Raw genomic sequence first — 19787 nt, 5'->3', positions numbered from 1 at the left:
ACGGCGCGTTGAGTGGTTAAAACCCAGAAACAACACCCGGCAGGGAAATCTTTGCGAGCATTTACTGAAAGTTGGCAGTTAAGAGCACACTTATTATTGAATGATTCCCTGTTTTATCCATTACATCCAACAATATCCCAAGCCACAAAAGGTAAATTGCGTTTACTCAGTGTTTCAGTTGTGATTATTGTTATGCCTTGAAACCACATTTATGTTTTCCCTCTCCTCTTTTTAACAGGTGTTCTGCTCGACATCCAGCGGCATTACGACGTATCCGACAGTAGAATCGGCTTGTTGCAAACAGGTAAGGTTCCTGTAATCCCGTAACTGCACGTTGGAAAGATCTTAGCTCAACACCGCAACACAATATTTGCAAAAATGCTGTTTTTACACATTGACAGTAATAAAGGTTTTACTTTGGCGGAGATATCGACTTGTAATGCTACACATTATGGTGATGATTTACATGATCAACAGGCTTATGATTTATACTATTAGGCTCACATCAGTAGCAAGGATGGAGCTACTGGGTGGGGGTTCGGTGGCAACAAATTTATTTTCATTCTTGTGTTGTCGTGCTCTCCTGTCGAGCCTCCGAGCGCACCGATCAATCTCCTCTCCGAGTCCTGCTCAGTTTTTACATGGGTGGGGCCAATAAGTCTGGATATCAATGAGCTGCGCTCGTTATCCACTTACCGGCACCGTTCCCTGAACCACTCCCCCGCTCTCACTCCCCTGCAGCTGAGCTAACCGGAGCTCACCCCAGTTATTTACATCCATTTTTGCAGAAAAGCAGATACAAATTGGCTCAACGTCACGTACCTCTAATTTATAGTCCACATAGCCGATACGGAAACACTTCATTTCAACAGATTTCAAGAAGTTACTTGCTTTTGCAAGAATTTGATCGGAACAGTACACTACTCCATTTTCTTTTTTTAACTTTCTACGTGTGTTTGAATTATTTGCATGAAGGTACTTAAGTGAGGGAGTGCCGTTTCCCAACAGCAGTGGAGCAGGTCAACAGAAAGGAAAACAGTCAGCAGCCAGGCCTGCACACATGTACCCGTAGGTCCAAAGAGTCTGGCTCAGGGCAGGGTTTCCTGTTCCACTCCAGACCCCAATGAATCCACCTTTTTAGGGAGATACCTCGCAAAGCTCTCTCATTGGAGGACAGGACCCGGTCTCGTCTCCGCGTGCCCTCAAACTCACTGTAACACCAACAAACTTGCAGACAAAGTGCCATTGAGGGGCGAGCAGGCGGGTTTGAGATTGAGAGGGAAAGAATACAGCCCACTGTTCCCCTAACCCCTCCTCCCTCCATCGCTTGATGTTCCTAGAATAACGTGAGCTGAATGGTTTGGTGAGGACCGAAATATCCACAGGAAAAAAAATTAATCACTGTTCTGTTGGCTTTTCAGTGAATAGGCCATTTTATCATTTCCACATCTCATTTCCATCCCACCCTGCAGCACAAAGTATATATGTTTTACTACAACTTCTCCTCTGACGCCTTTCTCTGTCATCTCCATAGCTTTCATGTTTTTGTCGATTTTGTTGGCAGCAGTGGTCAAAGATAAAATAGTCTGGTGTTTCAAAGCAGCTTTTTCATTTTATGCCTGAACAGACTCTTAACGGTCCACATATGCCGGATCAAACGCGTCCATTACGTTATTTTTCAATCAGCGAGGCTCCTGAATTTGTGAAAATACAATAACCTGCACCGAGACATTTGTATGTAAGTTTAACAAAAAACAGGAAACTGTGGAGGATGTTTGACTGATCATTCTGTTTGCCTTGCATTGGCTCACTCACATTTGAGCTATGCACACCACCGCACTGGCACCGACTCCCCACACAAACACTCACACACACAGAGCTGGTCTGCCCTCTGCACCGTCTGCGTTTGCACGACTCCGAGAGGCTCCCAGCTGGCCCCTTCCCAAAAGGCAGGGCTCCTGCGGGTTTGGCTTTCCTTGGCCTTTGCCGGCCCGTTATGGTTCTGACTCCGCTTGGCCCCTGATCCCCTGCGACCTCTTTCTCACACTGGCGTGAGGAATGCGGGGCGTCTGGGCCTTGGGCGGTGAGAGCAGCCCGGTAGGCCCTTGACGGGGAACCGAGGTGTGAAGGCGGTGTTGGAAGATTGACGTAATCAAGGAGCTGGATGGGCAGGTCTCAGTGTGTGCATGTATGTGTTTACACTCATATATATATATATATATACACCTTCCGGTTTCCCCCAACCCCCCGGCGTCCGTCTCCAGAGGGAACAATCCCTGCCTCTGTGAGCACCTGCGGCCCAGGCCTGGCTCTGGCAGCTCTGCCTCCTCGCTCCCTCTGTCCTGGCGGCTCACGTCCATCTGGGAAAGCAAACTAGCAACGTAGGTGTTTCACAGGCGGTGGGAGTTGCTTTCTCTGCTGCCAGGTCACCCTCACACTTTTTCAAAAACACTCAGCGCCCACCGCGGGATCCAAAGTTGTAGATAAACATTAGTCAGAGTCAGCATCAACTGAAGAACTCTGTTGTGGTTAGAGTTGAGCAAAGAAAGATTTCACCCTTTGCTTTGGCATTTTCATCAGGACTATTGGAAAAAATAAATCCCATATCTAGCAGTTACTGACAAGTTGTTTGCTTTTGGAAAATTCTAGGCTGAGTGAGCCCTGGAGGAGCCCTCCATGCCTGCTGCCGTGTTATCATTTCGATTGCTGCACTCCAACAAATGTTTATCTTTTGTTTATTTCTGACAGGTAAAACGCACATTCCTTTAAATTGCCTTCAATTGATGAATGGCGTTAGATAATTGTGTGTGTTTCCACTGAAACAAAAAAGAAAACTAAAATATCACAGCCCCTTTGGCTGGAAAATAATGGGGCGGGGGCGGGCGTGATGATTATAGTGCGGCGTGGTGGATGTTAGTGGTGTTTTAATGCCTCGGGACAACAAATGGAAAATACCCTGCGGTGAGCTCAACCTCCGCAGCACAAGTTATTTCTGTTATTTGTCTCCAACCCTTTTCAAAAGAAGCTCACGCAACACAAATTGACGTGAGGTATGCGCTCATTTATACTGTGTGCGTGTCGGTGTGTGTGTGTGTGTGCGTGTGTGTCATTCTTGCCCGAGGAGGGGAGTCTCTCTCTCTGTGTAAGAGGACGAGGTGTTCATAGCTGTCAGTCAGGTTGGGCGTGAAGGCAGTTCGAGCCATCGATCAGCATGTGGACCCCGTCTCACCTGATCTTAGAAGACCTGTGAGAGCACCAGGACGTCCCGAGCTCGGCTCAGCCCTCTCCGGAGATGACAGGCCTCTGTGCTAATGGCCCGTGGGCAGCGGCTGAGTGAGTGACTCTCACACGCAGCTGGGAACAGGACCAGTCCCGAGGGTACGCAGGCCACGAAAGGTTAATGGAGGAAAGGAAAAGGAGAGGAGGGGGGGGGGTCACCTGGATGGTGTTACCTTCGGTTAAAGGGGGAGATTTGAGTGTGAAGGAGAAATCTGAGAGAAGGAATTCTCCTCCTGTTTAAATGCAAAGGTTATTGTATCCTAGAGCTTTGAGGCAAACCAGGGGGAAAAGCTCTTAATGGGTTGAATGGCAGAGGAATTGTCAGCCGCTGGTTTAGCGTGGAGGCGGCCCGGTTATTGGGGTCAGTCAGGCTGCGTGTACAGTGAGGTGGCAGCTCAATAAGGAGCCGGCGCTCAAAACGGCTCGCAGACTGTGTGTGCCCTGTTAGTGTGTGGCTGCCCACCTTGTCTGAAACTTTAGACACCAACACGCAGACACACACACACACACACCAACTGACATTGGCCCAGTCTTACCATGGTGTCAGTCTGCAAGCCAGTATGCGCGCTGTAAGGAATGAGGCCACAGGTGCTGTGTAAGACTTTAGACTGTGACGAGCTGTGGCCTGTGTTACGTACAGTCAAGCTTCTCTTTTTTAATCTCTGATTTCACCCACACAGTGGGACGTTTTACTATCAGTGGTTGATCAGCTGTTTAAGCCACTCACAGCTGCTCCTGTTCTGTCCTTGTTGGTATCCCTCAGTGGCTCCTCTCTCCCTCTAGTTTGGCAGCTGTTGTAGCCTTGTTGTCAACTTATGGGACTTAGAGGAGTCAAGGGGATGAAGGGAAGTGGAGGGAGAAGAAAGAGCCACCTGTGTCGTCCTCTTAATCTTCTCCACTATTGATTCCCAAAGCCAAATAATTGCATTGCAATGGTGTTCAGCGGCCTCCTCTCCTGCCGAGACCAGAATAGAAAGATGACCTGATATTGCATCGACGTCCCAGCGTGTCTGTGTGTATGTGTGTTTCTCCATCCCGGGCTGTTTTTATAGGCCACGTCTCGGAGGAGGGCAGCTGTTGGGCGATGATTGGCAGTCTGCTCCCTGTCTCCTTCCCCCCATGCTTTCTGTCAACAAACCAGCAGCACTGCCCATGAGTGACTGCCAATCCAATCAGGCTTTTAAGGCCAATTAAACAAGCATGCTGTCAACCCCTCTTTATGTAAATGTCCAACCAGATCTCTAATTGCCTCTAAAGTTGCAAGCACCACAGAAACTGACCAAACAGTGTCTGAGGGGTGTTGAGGTCAATCGCGCCACATATTTAAAAAGAGGCCCGTTATTTTACCCTTTTTCGTAGTTATGGGAGCGACCGAACATTTCTGGCAACAAGGTGCAGGGAGATATTTCCTCCTGCTTCTCAGAAAACGAGGCTCAACACTGATCGATTGCCCGGCGCCGAGGGAAGGCTGCGCCACTCTTTTCTGCTCTAAAGTAACATCAACAGATCAATTAGAAACCCGCGCGGCTCAAGGTCAAAGATCATCATTAAAAGAGCGCGTATGTGTAAGTAATCTGTGTGTCAGCCCTGGTTTTCACATCCCATTAGCCCCAATAACAAGGGGATCATGAAAGAACACAAATACAGACAAGCGGCGTCCTCTGTCATTTCAGACGGAGCTCGCCGTTAAGCTGCCGCTCCTGTAGCGACTGCAGGAAGGAAGAACTCCTCGTCCGGCGCTCTAGTGCTCTGCTGTCGCCAGCTACAGGATCTGGTTTTTATTAATGCCGCAGCTCGGATCTGCAGTCTGGAACGTAATTGAGTGCACATGTCACTACTAAGTTAAAAACAAGCTAGCACCTTCCTTCAATACACCCAGAAGTGTTTGCTTACGATACGAGCTGGTCATGCGCAAAAGCTGATGTTCCAGTACTCATACCGCCAGCCAGCCCGGTATTTGTAGCAGGGTCTAATTCTCTCCATCTGCACACTCTAAAAAATTTCCACGGAAATGAACGGTATGTTACTGGCAGCAAGGACGCCAGGAATTTACCGTTATTTTACGGTATAATACCGTAAATGGTTTTTAGTGGTTGGAGTTTATTAGATGCCTTTAAGACAAAAATGTTAGACATTTGTAACCGAGAACAAAACATAAAATATGCAGCATGTATACAATAATAAAAAAATGAATCATAAAATCATTAGGAACAAAGTAAACTAACTGCAACAATACGCTATGGAACACTTTCAATTGACCGCAGCAAACGGCTGGCGTCCTTAATCCAGTGCCTCTATCAAACAAACCAAAATATAATAATATAATATATAATATGATATTTAGAAACACTGTCATTGGTAAAATATTAAACTTACAAAGTTGAGGAAGACAACAAGATGTTAGAAAGGAGAATGTTAATCATGCTAGGCAAATAACACTTTCCAACATTACTATTATTATTAGAAACTCCTCCGATGTTGAACTGCACAGGTGTTCTGGATGAACTGAGATTACGCGTCTGACGTCACATTCAGGAGCAGTCGGTCACGATTAACACTCAAATGACTTTTAGTCAATGAACACTTTGAATAAACAAATATTTATAATCTTTACATTCCGGCCACTGAAACGACGGCGAAGGCGGCGCATGGGATAAGGAGGGTGTGCTGTGCAGCACGAGGTTGGCGGTTTGAATCCTGGCTGCTCCCTGTGCCAAGTTGAAGTGTCACTGAGCAAGACACCTAACTCTCAATTACTTCACATACAATTATTTATGTCAAACATAAAAGTGACAGCTGCATGTATAGTAATGTCCTGTAAGTCAAAGTCATCATCGTATCTTATGAGATACTATCTCATTATGATGACTTATAGGACCTGTTTTTCAGTGGCTGACATGGGCTTCCATACATTAACCTACAAAAGATGGAGATGGATTGTGATTCCCTGCACTTGTATGTGTATTTCCACCACTTCATAAAATATATGTAACATGCAGTTGAATTACGGTAGTCTGCTATTATTGTAAATTGTAAATTGTAAAAAACAGCTTTAACTGTTTATTCATGACATTGGCCGTTAATTTACAAGCAAGAGATGGAAATTTAACTGTATGTTACAGTTATTATGACATACTGTAAGATACCGTTAGAAATGCACCGTAAATTTACAGCAATTTGTTACAGTGCAGCTCTCGGACAAAGCAGGTAGTAACTATCGGCTCTCAGAGCTGCTGAACTTGTTGACATATTGTAGAACTAGTGGCCAAGATTGACATTTAGATTCTAGAGAAGGCTGCATGTTTTTTTTTTCCCAGGCTCCATGTGTCATCTATCAAACAGCATTAGTAATTCAACACCGCCGAAGAATTAGTGGTGATCATAAATGCGAGGAATGCAGAAAGTGATGTACGAGAATGTCTTAGTTAGGACGCTTCGGCCGGCTCTGGTGTCCTAGTCAAGTTATGTGTCACACCCTCCACAGGCAGTCGCGTGCATCGTTAGGGAAGGAAGGAAGGAACAAAGCTGCCGCTCCCACCAGACTGCACACTTGATTGAAAACACACTGTTGTCACAGAGAACTGGTCCCCATAGTTGGTGATGACTAGAAAGATACCACTCCTTGTCTATTTCAGTCAGAAGCATGATCAAGTTAGTGTAAATACATATCCCTTATTCCAACCTTTGTAGTAAGGATATTGATTTTCCCTCATTGTTATTCCATCTGAATAACACCACAAGTGAAAAGGGGGAAAAGGACTCCGCATGAATACAACAGCCTTTTACGAGAGCGAGAATTTCCAGTACAGCCACACATTTAGTGTTGAGATAAATAGAACACACCAGAGACAGTGTGAACCTTCAGGCTGCAATCTCTTGAACAGGGATATGCTGACCACAGCAGTCGAGTTACTATGGTGTAGTTATCACAACCACGGGCCGTGGACACAAACCTTCACAAATAGTACACACCCACTGCGTTTTCCTACTCCCCCACAGGGTCCAAGCTGAAACGTCTCTGAATTACTATAATCGCACTTTGGCATTATGACTATTACATTTTGAATTCACACACACACTGAACATGAATATCCAGAAATATACTCCTTAATCTTGCAGAGATGAGGAGCTGGTTTGTTAACTGATATAATCACTTCCTTCCTGTAATGAAGGATTCCTCTGCCTGTAAATTCACAAAGAGTTACTTCACACGTACCAAGCGGAAACTTCAGGTGTTTTCCCGTGTGAACAAAAATGTCAGTTTGAACAGCGACACTTTTGACTCCAAGCCAAAAAGTTTGACCCTCTTAGAATTTAGAACTGAAGTGCTATCATAAAAGATTTCGAAAGATTTACCGTTAAGAAAACAATACGACAGAATGTTGTTTTGCCAAAGATTTATTTAGTGGGCGGTGTTATTAGCGGTGTGTCGGCCTGCAGCTCAAGCCGAATGCACAGCGGTGGCAGTCTCGTTCATTTTGTGTCTTTTTATTGGTTGTCTGCGTCCAAGCATCTCGGCTGTCTGCTGCACACTGGCATTTTGATAACAGACTCTCTGGCATCGTGTTTCTAGGCTGAGACGGGTTACATGTGGCCGGAGTGCCTGACATCGTTGACAGTGATGAGAGGGATTAGGTTACCTGTTGTATTTCCACAACATTCCCGGTGCCTTCTAAAGTACACAATGTTTAACTGGTAACCCTAATGCTTAATGAACTTCTCACCTTTAATTACTTATGTACTAAGGTACTGCATAATCTCACTCAGTGTATATTATATGGATATGGGCCTTATACCTCTCTCCAAAAAATCTCCAAATTCATGACAGTTTCTGAGCAATTTGTGCGATTTACTCCTTTGTTAGTGTGTTTGTTAATAATTGATCATTCAATCTGTATGATAATGGAGATAACCTTTGTAAAGACTCAAGCCCTTCTTGGATTGAGCAGTTCTCATTGACATTAACGCCTCCTTCAGCACCGAGCAGACAATCTTGTAGTGCAGAGGGTCAAAAGACACCAAAGAGCAAAGCTGTATTTGTCAAAGTGATGTGCTGAGGCCGAGACACACACCTTGCTCACAGTGAACAGGTCAAAGTGACACTCTGCGGTGATTTAAATGACACCGAATGACAACGCCTAGCGTGCAGGCGTGTTCAGACCTGCACACAGGATGTTCTTCTCCTCTAATTCCCTGCCAGCGGAATGACATCTAAATTCCTGTAATGGTTTTGAATGTCTGTACTGTCTGGTTTCCCAGCTGGATGACAATGTCGTCGGTTTCGACAGGCAACACCCATGTCGCGAAAGAAGAAGACAGGGAGGCAGCAATTTACAGAAATCGGTCGAGATACAGCTTGGAAGAGGGAGAGAGCAAAAAACATGATTGGTTTGCAACCATTTAAGGTACAGATACATTGTGGTTATCAATGTACACACATAATAACCCAGAGGATCAAATGAGTGCCTGAAATTCTCAATTCTTTTGCATTTTGCTGTCCCATATACATATATTTTAGAATGGGTCAAATGGGCGGCTGAGCATTTGGGGCCCCACCGCCTCATGCAGAGCCTCACAGGATCTCTCTTCAGGGGAAATAGTGTTTCATAGGGAAATGTATCTGTGCATGCTCGGTGAACATCAATCGCACACAAACACACACAACATGCGTGTGTTTGCTTCTCCTTGTGATGCTCTATTCACAGTGGCATTGAATCGGGTGAGTCATTCCAGGAGCTATTGTTCTGCTGGTCCATCAAAGCTGGATGTCCGGTGATTCTAGTCTCTCTCGCTCTGCGCGGAAGGAGAAACGTATGCGTGTGCGCGTGTGTGTGTTTTTGTTTATTTAAGGGCGTCAGTGCAGCCTGATCTCCAAAACCTGTTTGTAAAAATGTATACGAAAATCTTGAAGATACAAATTTGTAGTGATACATATTAAATGAATACGGACTGGCAACTGATGATGTCACCCTATTCAAAGTGAATGGGGACCTGCACCCCGTAAACACACTGTGAAGTCTAACGATGTAAAGTAAACGTGTTATGATTGAATTTTATTGAGAAATCAATGTTAACTTGTAAGAATACAATACTAACCCTAACCCCCTCAAGAAATCCAACATGGAGGAGAGACGTTCACTCTATTTCGTATACATTTTTACGAACAGGTTTTGGAGATCACGTTGGCCAGTTAGGGCTCAGCTTGCTAAATTGTATTCAGTTTGAAGTGATTCACAATCAATTTCATTACTTTTTAGCTTCATAGGCTCCATTGTGTGTGTAAATCTATATCTATATATCAGACCAACCAAATTCAATTGATTTTCAATGTAAAATGCTTCAATGATGAATGATAACTATTCACCATAAGACATTCAGGGCTTCTAATGATAAGCGATGAGAAGCGATGGGACAGGACTCACCCCCATGCCCCGCACTGTTCATAAGTGCCTATTGACATCAGAGAGAGGTAACCAGCGGACATGAACAGTGTGATTCACCGGTGTCGAGCAGCCACACACAGCACAGCAGAGTCACACTTAAGTATGTGAATCCAGAGTCGCTCATGTTATTGTGTCTTCTTTTAGACTTGTCACAAAGCCATTGTCCTCTGGTGGAATGGAAAGACTTCAACGGAAAGACTTAATTGGTAATTGGTGTAATTCTCCCGCCTAGGCACTGTGAGAAATATGCACATCTTATTTGCAAATTGAAGAACATCAGAAACCGGTTCGCCACTCCTTCTTGAAGCATTGAACATTAATAACTGACCTTGATTGGATCAAATTGGTTTTCTTAACCAATGCTGCTGGTGTGGAATCAACAATTACTCACGACCTAAGACGAGCGACTTCTGAGATAAACAATGATTTAAAAATAAATGAATGTGTTTGTTTAGCCAATAGCGGAGAATATTGCATGAGCTGAAACTGTAGCGCTTGTTTAGGGTGTTTCCCAGTCTACGGTTGCATTGCCTCAGAAACAGATCACCGATCGCTATCATAACATCCTTCCTAAGAGGTTTACCTGCAGCATGTATGTCATCCTTATCCATCTGTTCTGTGAATTGCCTTGATGCGAACCAAGGTGTTTTACACCAATCAATAAAAAAAAGCCCATTCTGCATCTACTAGACTGAAAAGTAGTAAACTTAGACCATTGTTCCATAGAAAAGGTCATGAAAACTTTCCCCCTCTTTGCCCTATGGCGGATGTTCAGTGTAAACATCCACAGAGCCGTCCTGCTCCAGACCCACTCCTCACTGTTAGGGCCTTCCTGCTGCAGATTTGTTATTTACTTCATTTCTGACAGATCGACATCTTTGACGAGTAGCCGCGGCTTATCTTTGCGTAAACAAGAATAAACAAGGGGACAATGGTGGTCACCGTAAGAATGTGACTTGTGAGGACGGCTACCATTTTATGCATGTTTCACATTTCAGGAGTATATTAAAATCTTTCCAGGCTTCATAGCTGTTCTTTTTAGGTGTTCCAGACCGCAAAATGAGACACATCCTCTGCAGAGTTAAGAGTCACTAAGCATTTCCAATTTAAAGTTTTAGGTGTGATTTGTCATTTGAGAAGACTTAGTCAGTCGTGGCTTGTTTTTCCTCCTGACAATAGAAAAAGGATGTTTATTTTGATCAACTCCATTCTTTTTAATGAATTATAGCGAGTAGGTCTACGCTGCCCGTCATGGTGCACCCGTAACACTCTGTCAACAATGTACAAATGTGGTGTACAAATCATTGAGCATTATTTTAAGAAAATATGCTGGGTCCCTTTAAAACAAGATGTACTCAAAGCTTGACATCGTTGTTTCCAAGTGTGATAGATTTCCTCCTTTGCAGCTTTACATTCTTCACAGAAGACTGACAAGAGAACAGTACAATAGTTCATTAAGGCAGTCTTTACAATGACAGGACATTTCCTGCAGCAGATGAGCCTACATAAAGGTTACATGTGTCAGCAGTGTTCATCCGCTTTCAGTAGCAGCGTGTGTTATATATAATGCAGGAAATGCAACGTATGTGAACAATATGCTAACATGCACCGTGGATTCATTGCGTGCAATGACACCATGAAAAGGTTCCTTTAGACTTTTCATAGTTCTACTGTCATTCTGAACAAAGGCATTCCCTTGAAGATCTATGAATTAGCCAGAACAAAACTCAACATCGCATCTCGATCCAAATCTTTAGAGCAAAGCCGGAAGTCTTTGCCTTGTCGGAATTTGATAAAAGAGAAGCCGCAGCACTGTAAGACGATTCTGTGGAAGGGTGTATCGGTTTTTAATGAAAACATTCCTCAATGATTCTTGTCAAATAAGGGAAGCATTTATTTGTGACAGCAATTCATCTTCTCATTGTTCTGTCAGTTCAAGGCAGCATCCTGACTAAATGTTTATGACTCGTGACCTGTTGGGTCGCTCTGTCGACAATGTTTTCACTGTATCAAAACAAAAAGTGGAATTATAGACATTTGTTTTGTTTTAAAATTATGCACAAAAGGGAGTTCATGTTGTCTCCATCTCCCTTAGCTTCTTTTTTTCTCATTGAAGCGTAACACCAAACATTGCAGGATATTCAAGCAATATAAAGTAAGGCCAAAGAAGTGCAAGGGCTCAGTACAGGCTGACTTCATTCCCATGTGCCGGCACTGTCAAGAGGTCATTATTACATTACATTACAGGTCATTTAGCTGACGCTTTTATCCAAAGCGACTTACATTCCATTTTGACATTTGACATTTTGGTCATAATGAGCCTTAATAAAAGCAAATCACAAAATGACATTAAACACAATACACAGAGAGATGGTTATGTGCTCACCAGTTAATGGTATCAGGATATGCATTTTTGACAAGGGCCTTAATGTTGAGAGTGATGATCTCTGGGGCCCTGGCTTTTCAGAACCATCCGTGAGAACCAGCTGGTCTTGGCTGATTGTCGACCGCTCCCTCATCTTATCTCCAGTTTGTACCACAGGACACGCTGATGTGTGTGTTTGCGTGTGTGTCCGTTTCCCTACTACTGCTCTGGCTGCAGGGCATTCTGGTAAAGCTCTTCAGAGAGCCTGTCCCACACTGAGCAGTCATCGGTGTCATTTAGCGTTACACAACAGACCCGCAGCACTTAGCCACATAAATGATCGGGATGGAGGCGGCAAAAAAGGAGAGAAGTGCTTGCAACAAGAAGGAGAGACGACCAGGAGAGCAGACAGACAGAGAGGCAGAGAGGGAGAGAGCATGTATACTGAGGTGCAGAGAGGTCTGTGATGACCAGATAAAGCAATCGCAGCAGCAGAGAAAAAACACACTTTAATTGATTCGTTTATTTATAGTAATACAAATTACATTTCATACTACATTTCTCTTTCAAAATGGGAGTTAGGTCACGTGGGATGTGTGTATTTTACAACTTTGGGTGCGTTGTTGTATCAATATTACTTTATATATTATCATTCATATTATTTACATGATATCTATTATATACTGGAAATATGTATTATCTATTTATTTCCTAAAACATAATCATTTCCAAGAGAAATTTACATATGTGGTATATTTGTTAGAAAATGAGCCAGTGGTGTCGAGACTATGTTTTACATTCTATTAAAATCACTGGCGCTATATTGCCAGAGGCAATATAACAGTTTTTTTCAATGAGTGTACATACGGAATTGCTCTTAATCTCAAATTATCCCCGACTTCATGTTTGATGCTTTTTTATGTGCATGTTCCCTTTGCTTTAAGGCTTTTACCCTTTTATATTTGTCTAATGTATATGAAAATATAGTAGAATATTACAGTATTAATATGTGATATAACAGTGAAGAAGAAAAAAGGGAGTCACCGTCTTGAGAAGTGCAAGGTCAGAGGGCAAAGCAGAAGTGCCAATCCGGTCTGATAAGGATGAGGAGTTAGAGACACACCAAGCACCATACAACACTCACGCTGTGTTCGTTATGTTTACATTAATGTTAGGAGACCACACATTGTATGTGATTGGATCTTGTACTGCAGCAAGAGGACCTGCTCCTCCTCAACGCCAGTTTAGGGCCAATAGAAATCTTTTCTTCTACTGTATATCTAAGAACATGTACAAAATGTAATGTTCTTCCTGATCTTAGTTTGGTTGTTTTTCTGGACCTGCGTGCTGCCAGAACTGCTCCTGCCTTTGGAAACGCAGCGCTGATACTTGACCTGTGATCTGACAAATAAATCTACCAGAACGAGAGAATTTGTGCAGAATAACCCCAAACAGGCTTCCAATTTTGATCACGTTCAACAGCACAATAATTGGAAAAAGATGTTATAAAATATATATATTTCATATCCTAATATCGAGTGTTTAAAACTACAGCTAAGCTATAATCTGATTATTGTCCCCCATCCTGTTGGTTGGCCCCAACAGCTGTGGGACTGTGATGCCTGTGTCTTATATAACAACCCCCCTCCTCCCTGCTTTGCTTTTCTCTCTCATCTCCTCTCCCTTCTGTATGTTTATGCTGATGATGTGTCAAAACACTCCAGCTGAGTAACATATCTGCCCTTTCCCTCTGCAAAGATGCACAGACTCGGTTTGTGACTATTAAAAATTCAGGTCTGTTTGGGATGGTTGTCCTCATAAATATTGACTGTAAGGCCTAAGCAGTGATCCAAAATTAGGGGGGAACACACGTGTGTTGTGTTCCCTCTGCTGACACATAAGTCTGGCTGTGTGAAATTAAGATGGAATTATTTATGGCCACACAGACACGGCGGTCCTCTGCCGCTGGTGTGTGATGTATTGCTGTTAATCTGGCCTTTTGAATGTAATTGCAGCAGTGGTACATTCAAGCGATGTATTTATTGCCTCCACCACTGTTTTTTTTAATACCAACAAACTGACAACATATTGTTCTATCCTGTGTTTTGTGAAGTAAGTGTAGGTGAAGAATAACTGAATCCTAATTGGTTGGAGATGAATCAAAGTGTCCTTCCCTGTGGCTCTGGCTGACACATATCGGTATCACACAGGAAATCTGGACAGGGTCATGGCTTAATTAGTGGACCTAAAAGCTAAAAAAAAAATCTGTCCAATTACATTTTGAGTTATTCTTCACGGCAGAGTTTAATGGAAGAACACCTGATGCTGTAAATAGCCAAAAATCCTGGCAAAAAACCTGCCTACAACAGTAACGTTCATTTCCTGTCAATAAGTCACATTTCTTATTCTCCTTTCTCCCTCTGCAGTCTTCATCTGCAGCTTCATGGTGGCCGCCCCCATCTTCGGTTACCTGGGCGACCGCTTCAACAGAAAGGTCATCCTGAGCTGCGGCATTTTCTTCTGGTCCATTGTTACTCTGTCAAGCTCCTTCATCAGCAAAGAGGTACGACATTCTCTTAGAGAGGATCCCGTGTTATTCTATTAGTCTGCCGTCCCAGTGGCAAGCTAATTATTCTGCTATGATCTGGATATGCTTCATGTTAAGACTTGTGGGAAAAATACAACAGGCTTTTTAAGTCCGACGCTTTTCCTTTTGTTGCCAGTCAGCTAATGAAGGCCCATGCCCCAGACCCGTCGCAACTACAGTGCTTTAGAAGATAAGACGCCAGTTTCACTGTTGACAAGCGGATTTAGATGTGATATCACTAAAAGCCCCAGAGTGCCGGGCCGTAGTGGGTGCATTAAACAATAACATTATTCTTTTGAGGTTGGGGGTGTCCCGTGGAGAATGGCCATGTTATTGTGTTATTATGTATCTGTATTTGTGCGTGTGTGTGTGTGTGTGTGTGTGTGTGTGTGTGTGGAGGTGTGCAGACATACCCCAACATGCAGTCTTGACGGACAGTCGTAATCAAAATCCAACAGACTGACAATCGGAAGCCGCTCTCCCGGCCAATACGCGACATTAAAACTACGTTAGTTGGATGTATGCGGCGTGTGGCGTGTCTACAGAGCAGCAGCATGGAGTCCCGCAGTGTCCTCTCGCCTCAGCTCGTCAGCCCAGAGCCGCTGAAGGAAACGACAGCTCGGAGATGTTAAATCTCCTACAGACTGATCTGCTTGGATACGAGAGTGCAGCCATGGGCCCCAGCAGGAAATACATTCAGACTCAGATTGTTCGGGTGAAATGAAGGGCCTCTTCCTCCCTGGAGCCTGAAGGCTATCGATTGGCGATGAGGGGAAGGGGACTGATCCTCGTCACCTGCGGCTCTTTGCCACGAACTTTAACTTTGCCCTCAAGACCAGTTCCTGAACACCAATCAAATGAGACAAGAGTAGATGGCTCTTATGTAATAGCTCCACGGCGCCGTCGCCGTGAGAGATGAAAGACATAACATTCGATGAAATGTTAATGACCACTTACTACTGAGTCCTATCATTACGCATTCATCACACTCCGGGCATTTTGGAGGGATTTGCAGCAGATACAGATCTTATGTAACAGAACTTGGCCACGGTCATAGAGTGAAATAGCAAAAAAAAAGATAATGCTGCATGAGTACATGCATAAATATCACTTGAAGGGCTTTTCAATAGAAACTATCGGGGCATGTTATTTATAATTTTATCCAATGGTATTATCATCTTTATAGCTGTAATAATATTGCTATCTGTATGGTATGAAATGGTAGGAATTGGATGCTATGGGTTAAGGCCAAGCAACAGTAAATTATTATACAGTGCCAATGTTAGCATGCTTTAAATATTATCTAAATATGGTAAACATTTCCTACTGAACACCAACACAGTAGCATTGTGTACATTCATTCTTCCGGCTCTGTGAGACCGAACACTCTTACTCTTGTTTAAAAAGAATTACAAAATAGTGGATTTTTAGATGAAAGTGCGTCACCGCAGTTCACAATCTACCTTGAAAAACGTTTTCATTTTTGTTACTGCTTGAAGCATTTCTGGTGACCACAAGCAACCATCATGATCCCACTAATTGTAGGACATTAAAAGTAGAAAATAGACTCGTTGTAAATCCGCGTTGTGCTCTGAATTTATGCTGAGGTCGTACACACTCAATACAAGAGGATTTCATGGACGCAAGGAAGGAAGTTTTGCACTCACATCACCAAGACTACACATAGTTGACAATAAGGCGGCGATGCAACAATTATGCCACAGAACCCACGCAGCTCACTGCCTCTCTCTCTCTCAACATTCTCTCACTGCACAACTTTTCAACCTTCGCAAAGCAGGTGACAATTCCGTCACAGCAGCCAGGCTAGAGTTAGAAAAAGATCACACAGGAAATAAGAGTACCACATTTAAGGTAAACTGAGTGGCGCCTTTTCTTAGCCATGATTCACTGATATCCACGTTCTACGGCACAACAAATAGGCAAAGGTCTTACTAGAAACACAATTCAAGCCTGTAGTTTCGTTTGAGAGTTCAGGTCAGCCCGGTCTCAACGTAATCATTAATCTCTTTTCACAGCAGGCAAAACAAAAGTCTTTGATTGTAAGGGCCAAGCACATGAATTTGTCTATGGGGGGATCAAACATTAAATGCGAATGTAAGTCAAACAATGATAAAAATATAGATAATATAGATAAAAATGCAGGCACTACATATAAGCATGAAACCATGCAGCTTGACTGCAATGTTAACAAATTGCACCAACTCCACTGCCAGCTCGTTGTTTTAATGGGCCTAAGGGACAGTATGCAAATTGCTGCACAAAATTTGCGTCACTCCAGTATGTGTGTGTGTGTGTGTGTGTGTGTGTGTGTGTGTGTGGCGGGGGTAGATTTCCCTTGTAGCTTCACGTGCAGGCAGTCTGCAGCCATTGAGTAGCAGTTGCCATGGAAACAGTTAACAATCCATCTGCCTACACAGGTTCCCCCGCTAGTGTGCAGTCTCCTATTAAAGCCTTTTAAGTCTTCATCTTTTCATTCCTCTGTGTATTACTCCTATGGAAGATAATATGCCGTGGTAATTTAATAAAGCCTCACATTCAAATAATGACGGCATGCCATTTCCAAATCTCATTGACTCAAAAAGGATTTGCTTGATCAATTAGGGTTAGAGTAAAGAGACTACGTTGTGCTTGAAGGAAATGTTGGTGATTAAAAAGTATTTTGACCAAGATAAATGGCCCTTGAGTTGACATTGCACCTCGACACAAAACTAATAAAACTCACATTTATTTCTCTGTCTTTGCAGTACTACTGGCTGTTTGTACTCTCCAGGGGACTGGTGGGAATCGGCGAGTCCAGCTACTCCTCCATCTCTCCTACCATCATAGGAGACCTGTTCACTAATAACAGCCGCACCATGATGCTCTCTGTCTTCTACCTGGCCATCCCACTGGGAAGGTAAGTGACACACAGATCCTGTATTCTTGAGGCAAACACTCGGTAACAACGAGATATGAGACATTTATAAAACCATAGTTAGGTGATTCCATCCAATTCAGAATATTCAACTCCAGAGGGTTACAATCAGCGGTGTGTGAAGCTTATGGGAAGGCGGGAGGCTTTCTGGGGGATGTGGCGTGGGGTTGTACAAGTAGGTGTTATTATTAAGCTTAAATCTCTAGCCTTTTCACTTTTTTCAATCAGAAAGCGGGCCATTGGGACGAAACAAACAAAGCCAGGTAATATTGTTACATGAATATTCATGGACGGTAGATGTTGCAAGGGAGCCGCTCGAGTGTTTATGGTTATCCAGGTTTTCTGCACGCACAGCCCAACACAAATCGTAAAGTGGAAAATGTGGTAGGATGCATGTACAAGAGAAAACCTGAACTGCCCTGAGTGGTTTGGGCAGTGAGTTTGGATCACAGTAAACTGCCCGGCAACGCGGACAATAGAAGGTGAAAGAGTTGGCCTCAGTAAAGTGCAGTCAAACATCCTATCCAGTCTCCCACTTGTTTGTCTTTACTGGGGTTGTTATGACCGTTTCCAGGAAGTGACCTCAGGAATTAGGCCGGGTTCACAGGAAATGGATTCCCCGCCGCCCCCCCAATAGCCGGGTTTCTTTCTGTGTGGCGCCGCTGCCGCCGCCGTTTGATGTGAGCATATTTGGCGTGCTTGAGTTTTATTGTTGGTGTTGAACTTTCCAAACACTCTCGGGGGGAACTCTGATAACATTTGCACTTAGTCACTCACTAGAAATATCATATGCTGTCTGAGCTTGTTCGTACGGTGCTGTTATTTTTAGTGAGCGTCAACCGTTTCCCGGCTGTTGTTTGAGGACGCGTGTACAAAACCAGTTAAACATCTTTCGGCAGCCAGTGTTGATAAGAGTCCACTGGCTACATTTGATCATCATCCGCTGTGCTAATGAGAAAGCAGCGCCTCTTGGCCGCAGGCTCTGCACATGCAGACAAACAGGTTATCTGAGAATTCAGGAAGTCTGACTAAACCTGTAGGAATTAACTGAGATGGAGTCACAGTCCTTTGATGTTTTGGTGATAGTGACAGACGGACTAGAATATGATTCTGTCTATGAGGCCTCGCGTGTTGTGTGGAAGCATCTGGGGGATGACTTTTGTCTCTAGCACTGCAACTAAAACTGATATTCATTGTTCAGTGTTTGCCCCTGGTTTACAGCTTTGCGGGGCAGAACGGACCTGCTGACGGGGGGGGGGGAGGGGGTTGGGAGGGTGGGAGGGTGGGTGGTAGTAGTAGACGCACACATGTCTGTGTATGCACGCACGTGTTTGGGCGGAACTGCGCAGCGAGGAATGAAAGAAAAAAATCACATTTTCTTGGGGAAACACTGTTATTAAAACACTGTTATTGAAAGGATTATTTTGTAGATTTATAAATTGATCAAAGTGTGTTTTTTTCTGATTCAGATTTTCAGGTTTTCACTGATTATTGCTTAGATTATTCATTTCTTATCTAACTATTTCAAGCCACTGTTATTTCCATTTAGGACTCACAAAACAATCTCTAACTGAAGTATTCTATGCTATTCTATTTCTATTTCACTGCACCGCACAAACACACCCATCAGACAACCGTGTTAATGCCGGGGTCGTGGCCGTTAACTTTGCACCTGCATTTTGTGCACAAATCACACATCCACAAATAGAACAACGGGGCGAGCCGCTACCAGGGCTTTGATCAGTTACACTGTCATAAGCTCTCCCTGTCAAGAACCCAAACACTCAACGTGGCAGACAAACAAGATGTGTGCCGGCTAGGCGAAAGCTTCAGGACACTCACTGAATACCAAGTGCACTTGCCGCTGGACCTCAGTGAAGCACGTTCAGAGGAATGTGAATATGATGGTCTGTGTCTGTCTGTCTCTCAACAGCGGGTTGGGTTACATCCTGGGCTCCAGCGCCAAGGTGGCTGCGGGGGACTGGCACTGGGCACTGAGGGTAAGGGCATCACCCAACAACACTGCACACAAACATGCACACAGAGACAGAAGAGCCCGTCTTGGATCCGGGGTCAGAGGGTTCGCTGGTGACGGAGGCACCGGGGGGCACGCACATGGCTGAACATGCAGCCCTGACATTGTAGTGATGTGACAGAGCAGAGAGAGCTGAAGGCGGC

General features: G+C 44.0%; 1 protein-coding gene across 2 annotated transcripts in view; it reads left to right on the top strand.

Moving 5' to 3' along the window:
• The window catches only part of spns2 (SPNS lysolipid transporter 2, sphingosine-1-phosphate), a 54069-nt gene that overhangs the window by 16335 nt on the left and 17947 nt on the right, over positions 1–19787 (top strand). For both annotated transcript variants that reach the window (XM_078106139.1, XM_078106140.1), the window contains exons 2-5: positions 239–304; positions 14514–14650; positions 17440–17591; positions 19543–19609. In XM_078106139.1, the coding sequence (XP_077962265.1) occupies positions 239–304; positions 14514–14650; positions 17440–17591; positions 19543–19609 (422 nt within the window). The remainder of the gene's footprint in view (positions 1–238; positions 305–14513; positions 14651–17439; positions 17592–19542; positions 19610–19787) is intronic.

Source organism: Gasterosteus aculeatus, chromosome 7, assembly GCF_964276395.1.
Source record: "Gasterosteus aculeatus chromosome 7, fGasAcu3.hap1.1, whole genome shotgun sequence".
Lineage (NCBI taxonomy): Eukaryota > Metazoa > Chordata > Actinopteri > Perciformes > Gasterosteidae > Gasterosteus > Gasterosteus aculeatus.
The sequence above is the reverse complement of the archived record's forward strand: the minus strand, read 5'-3'. Positions and strand labels throughout refer to the sequence as shown.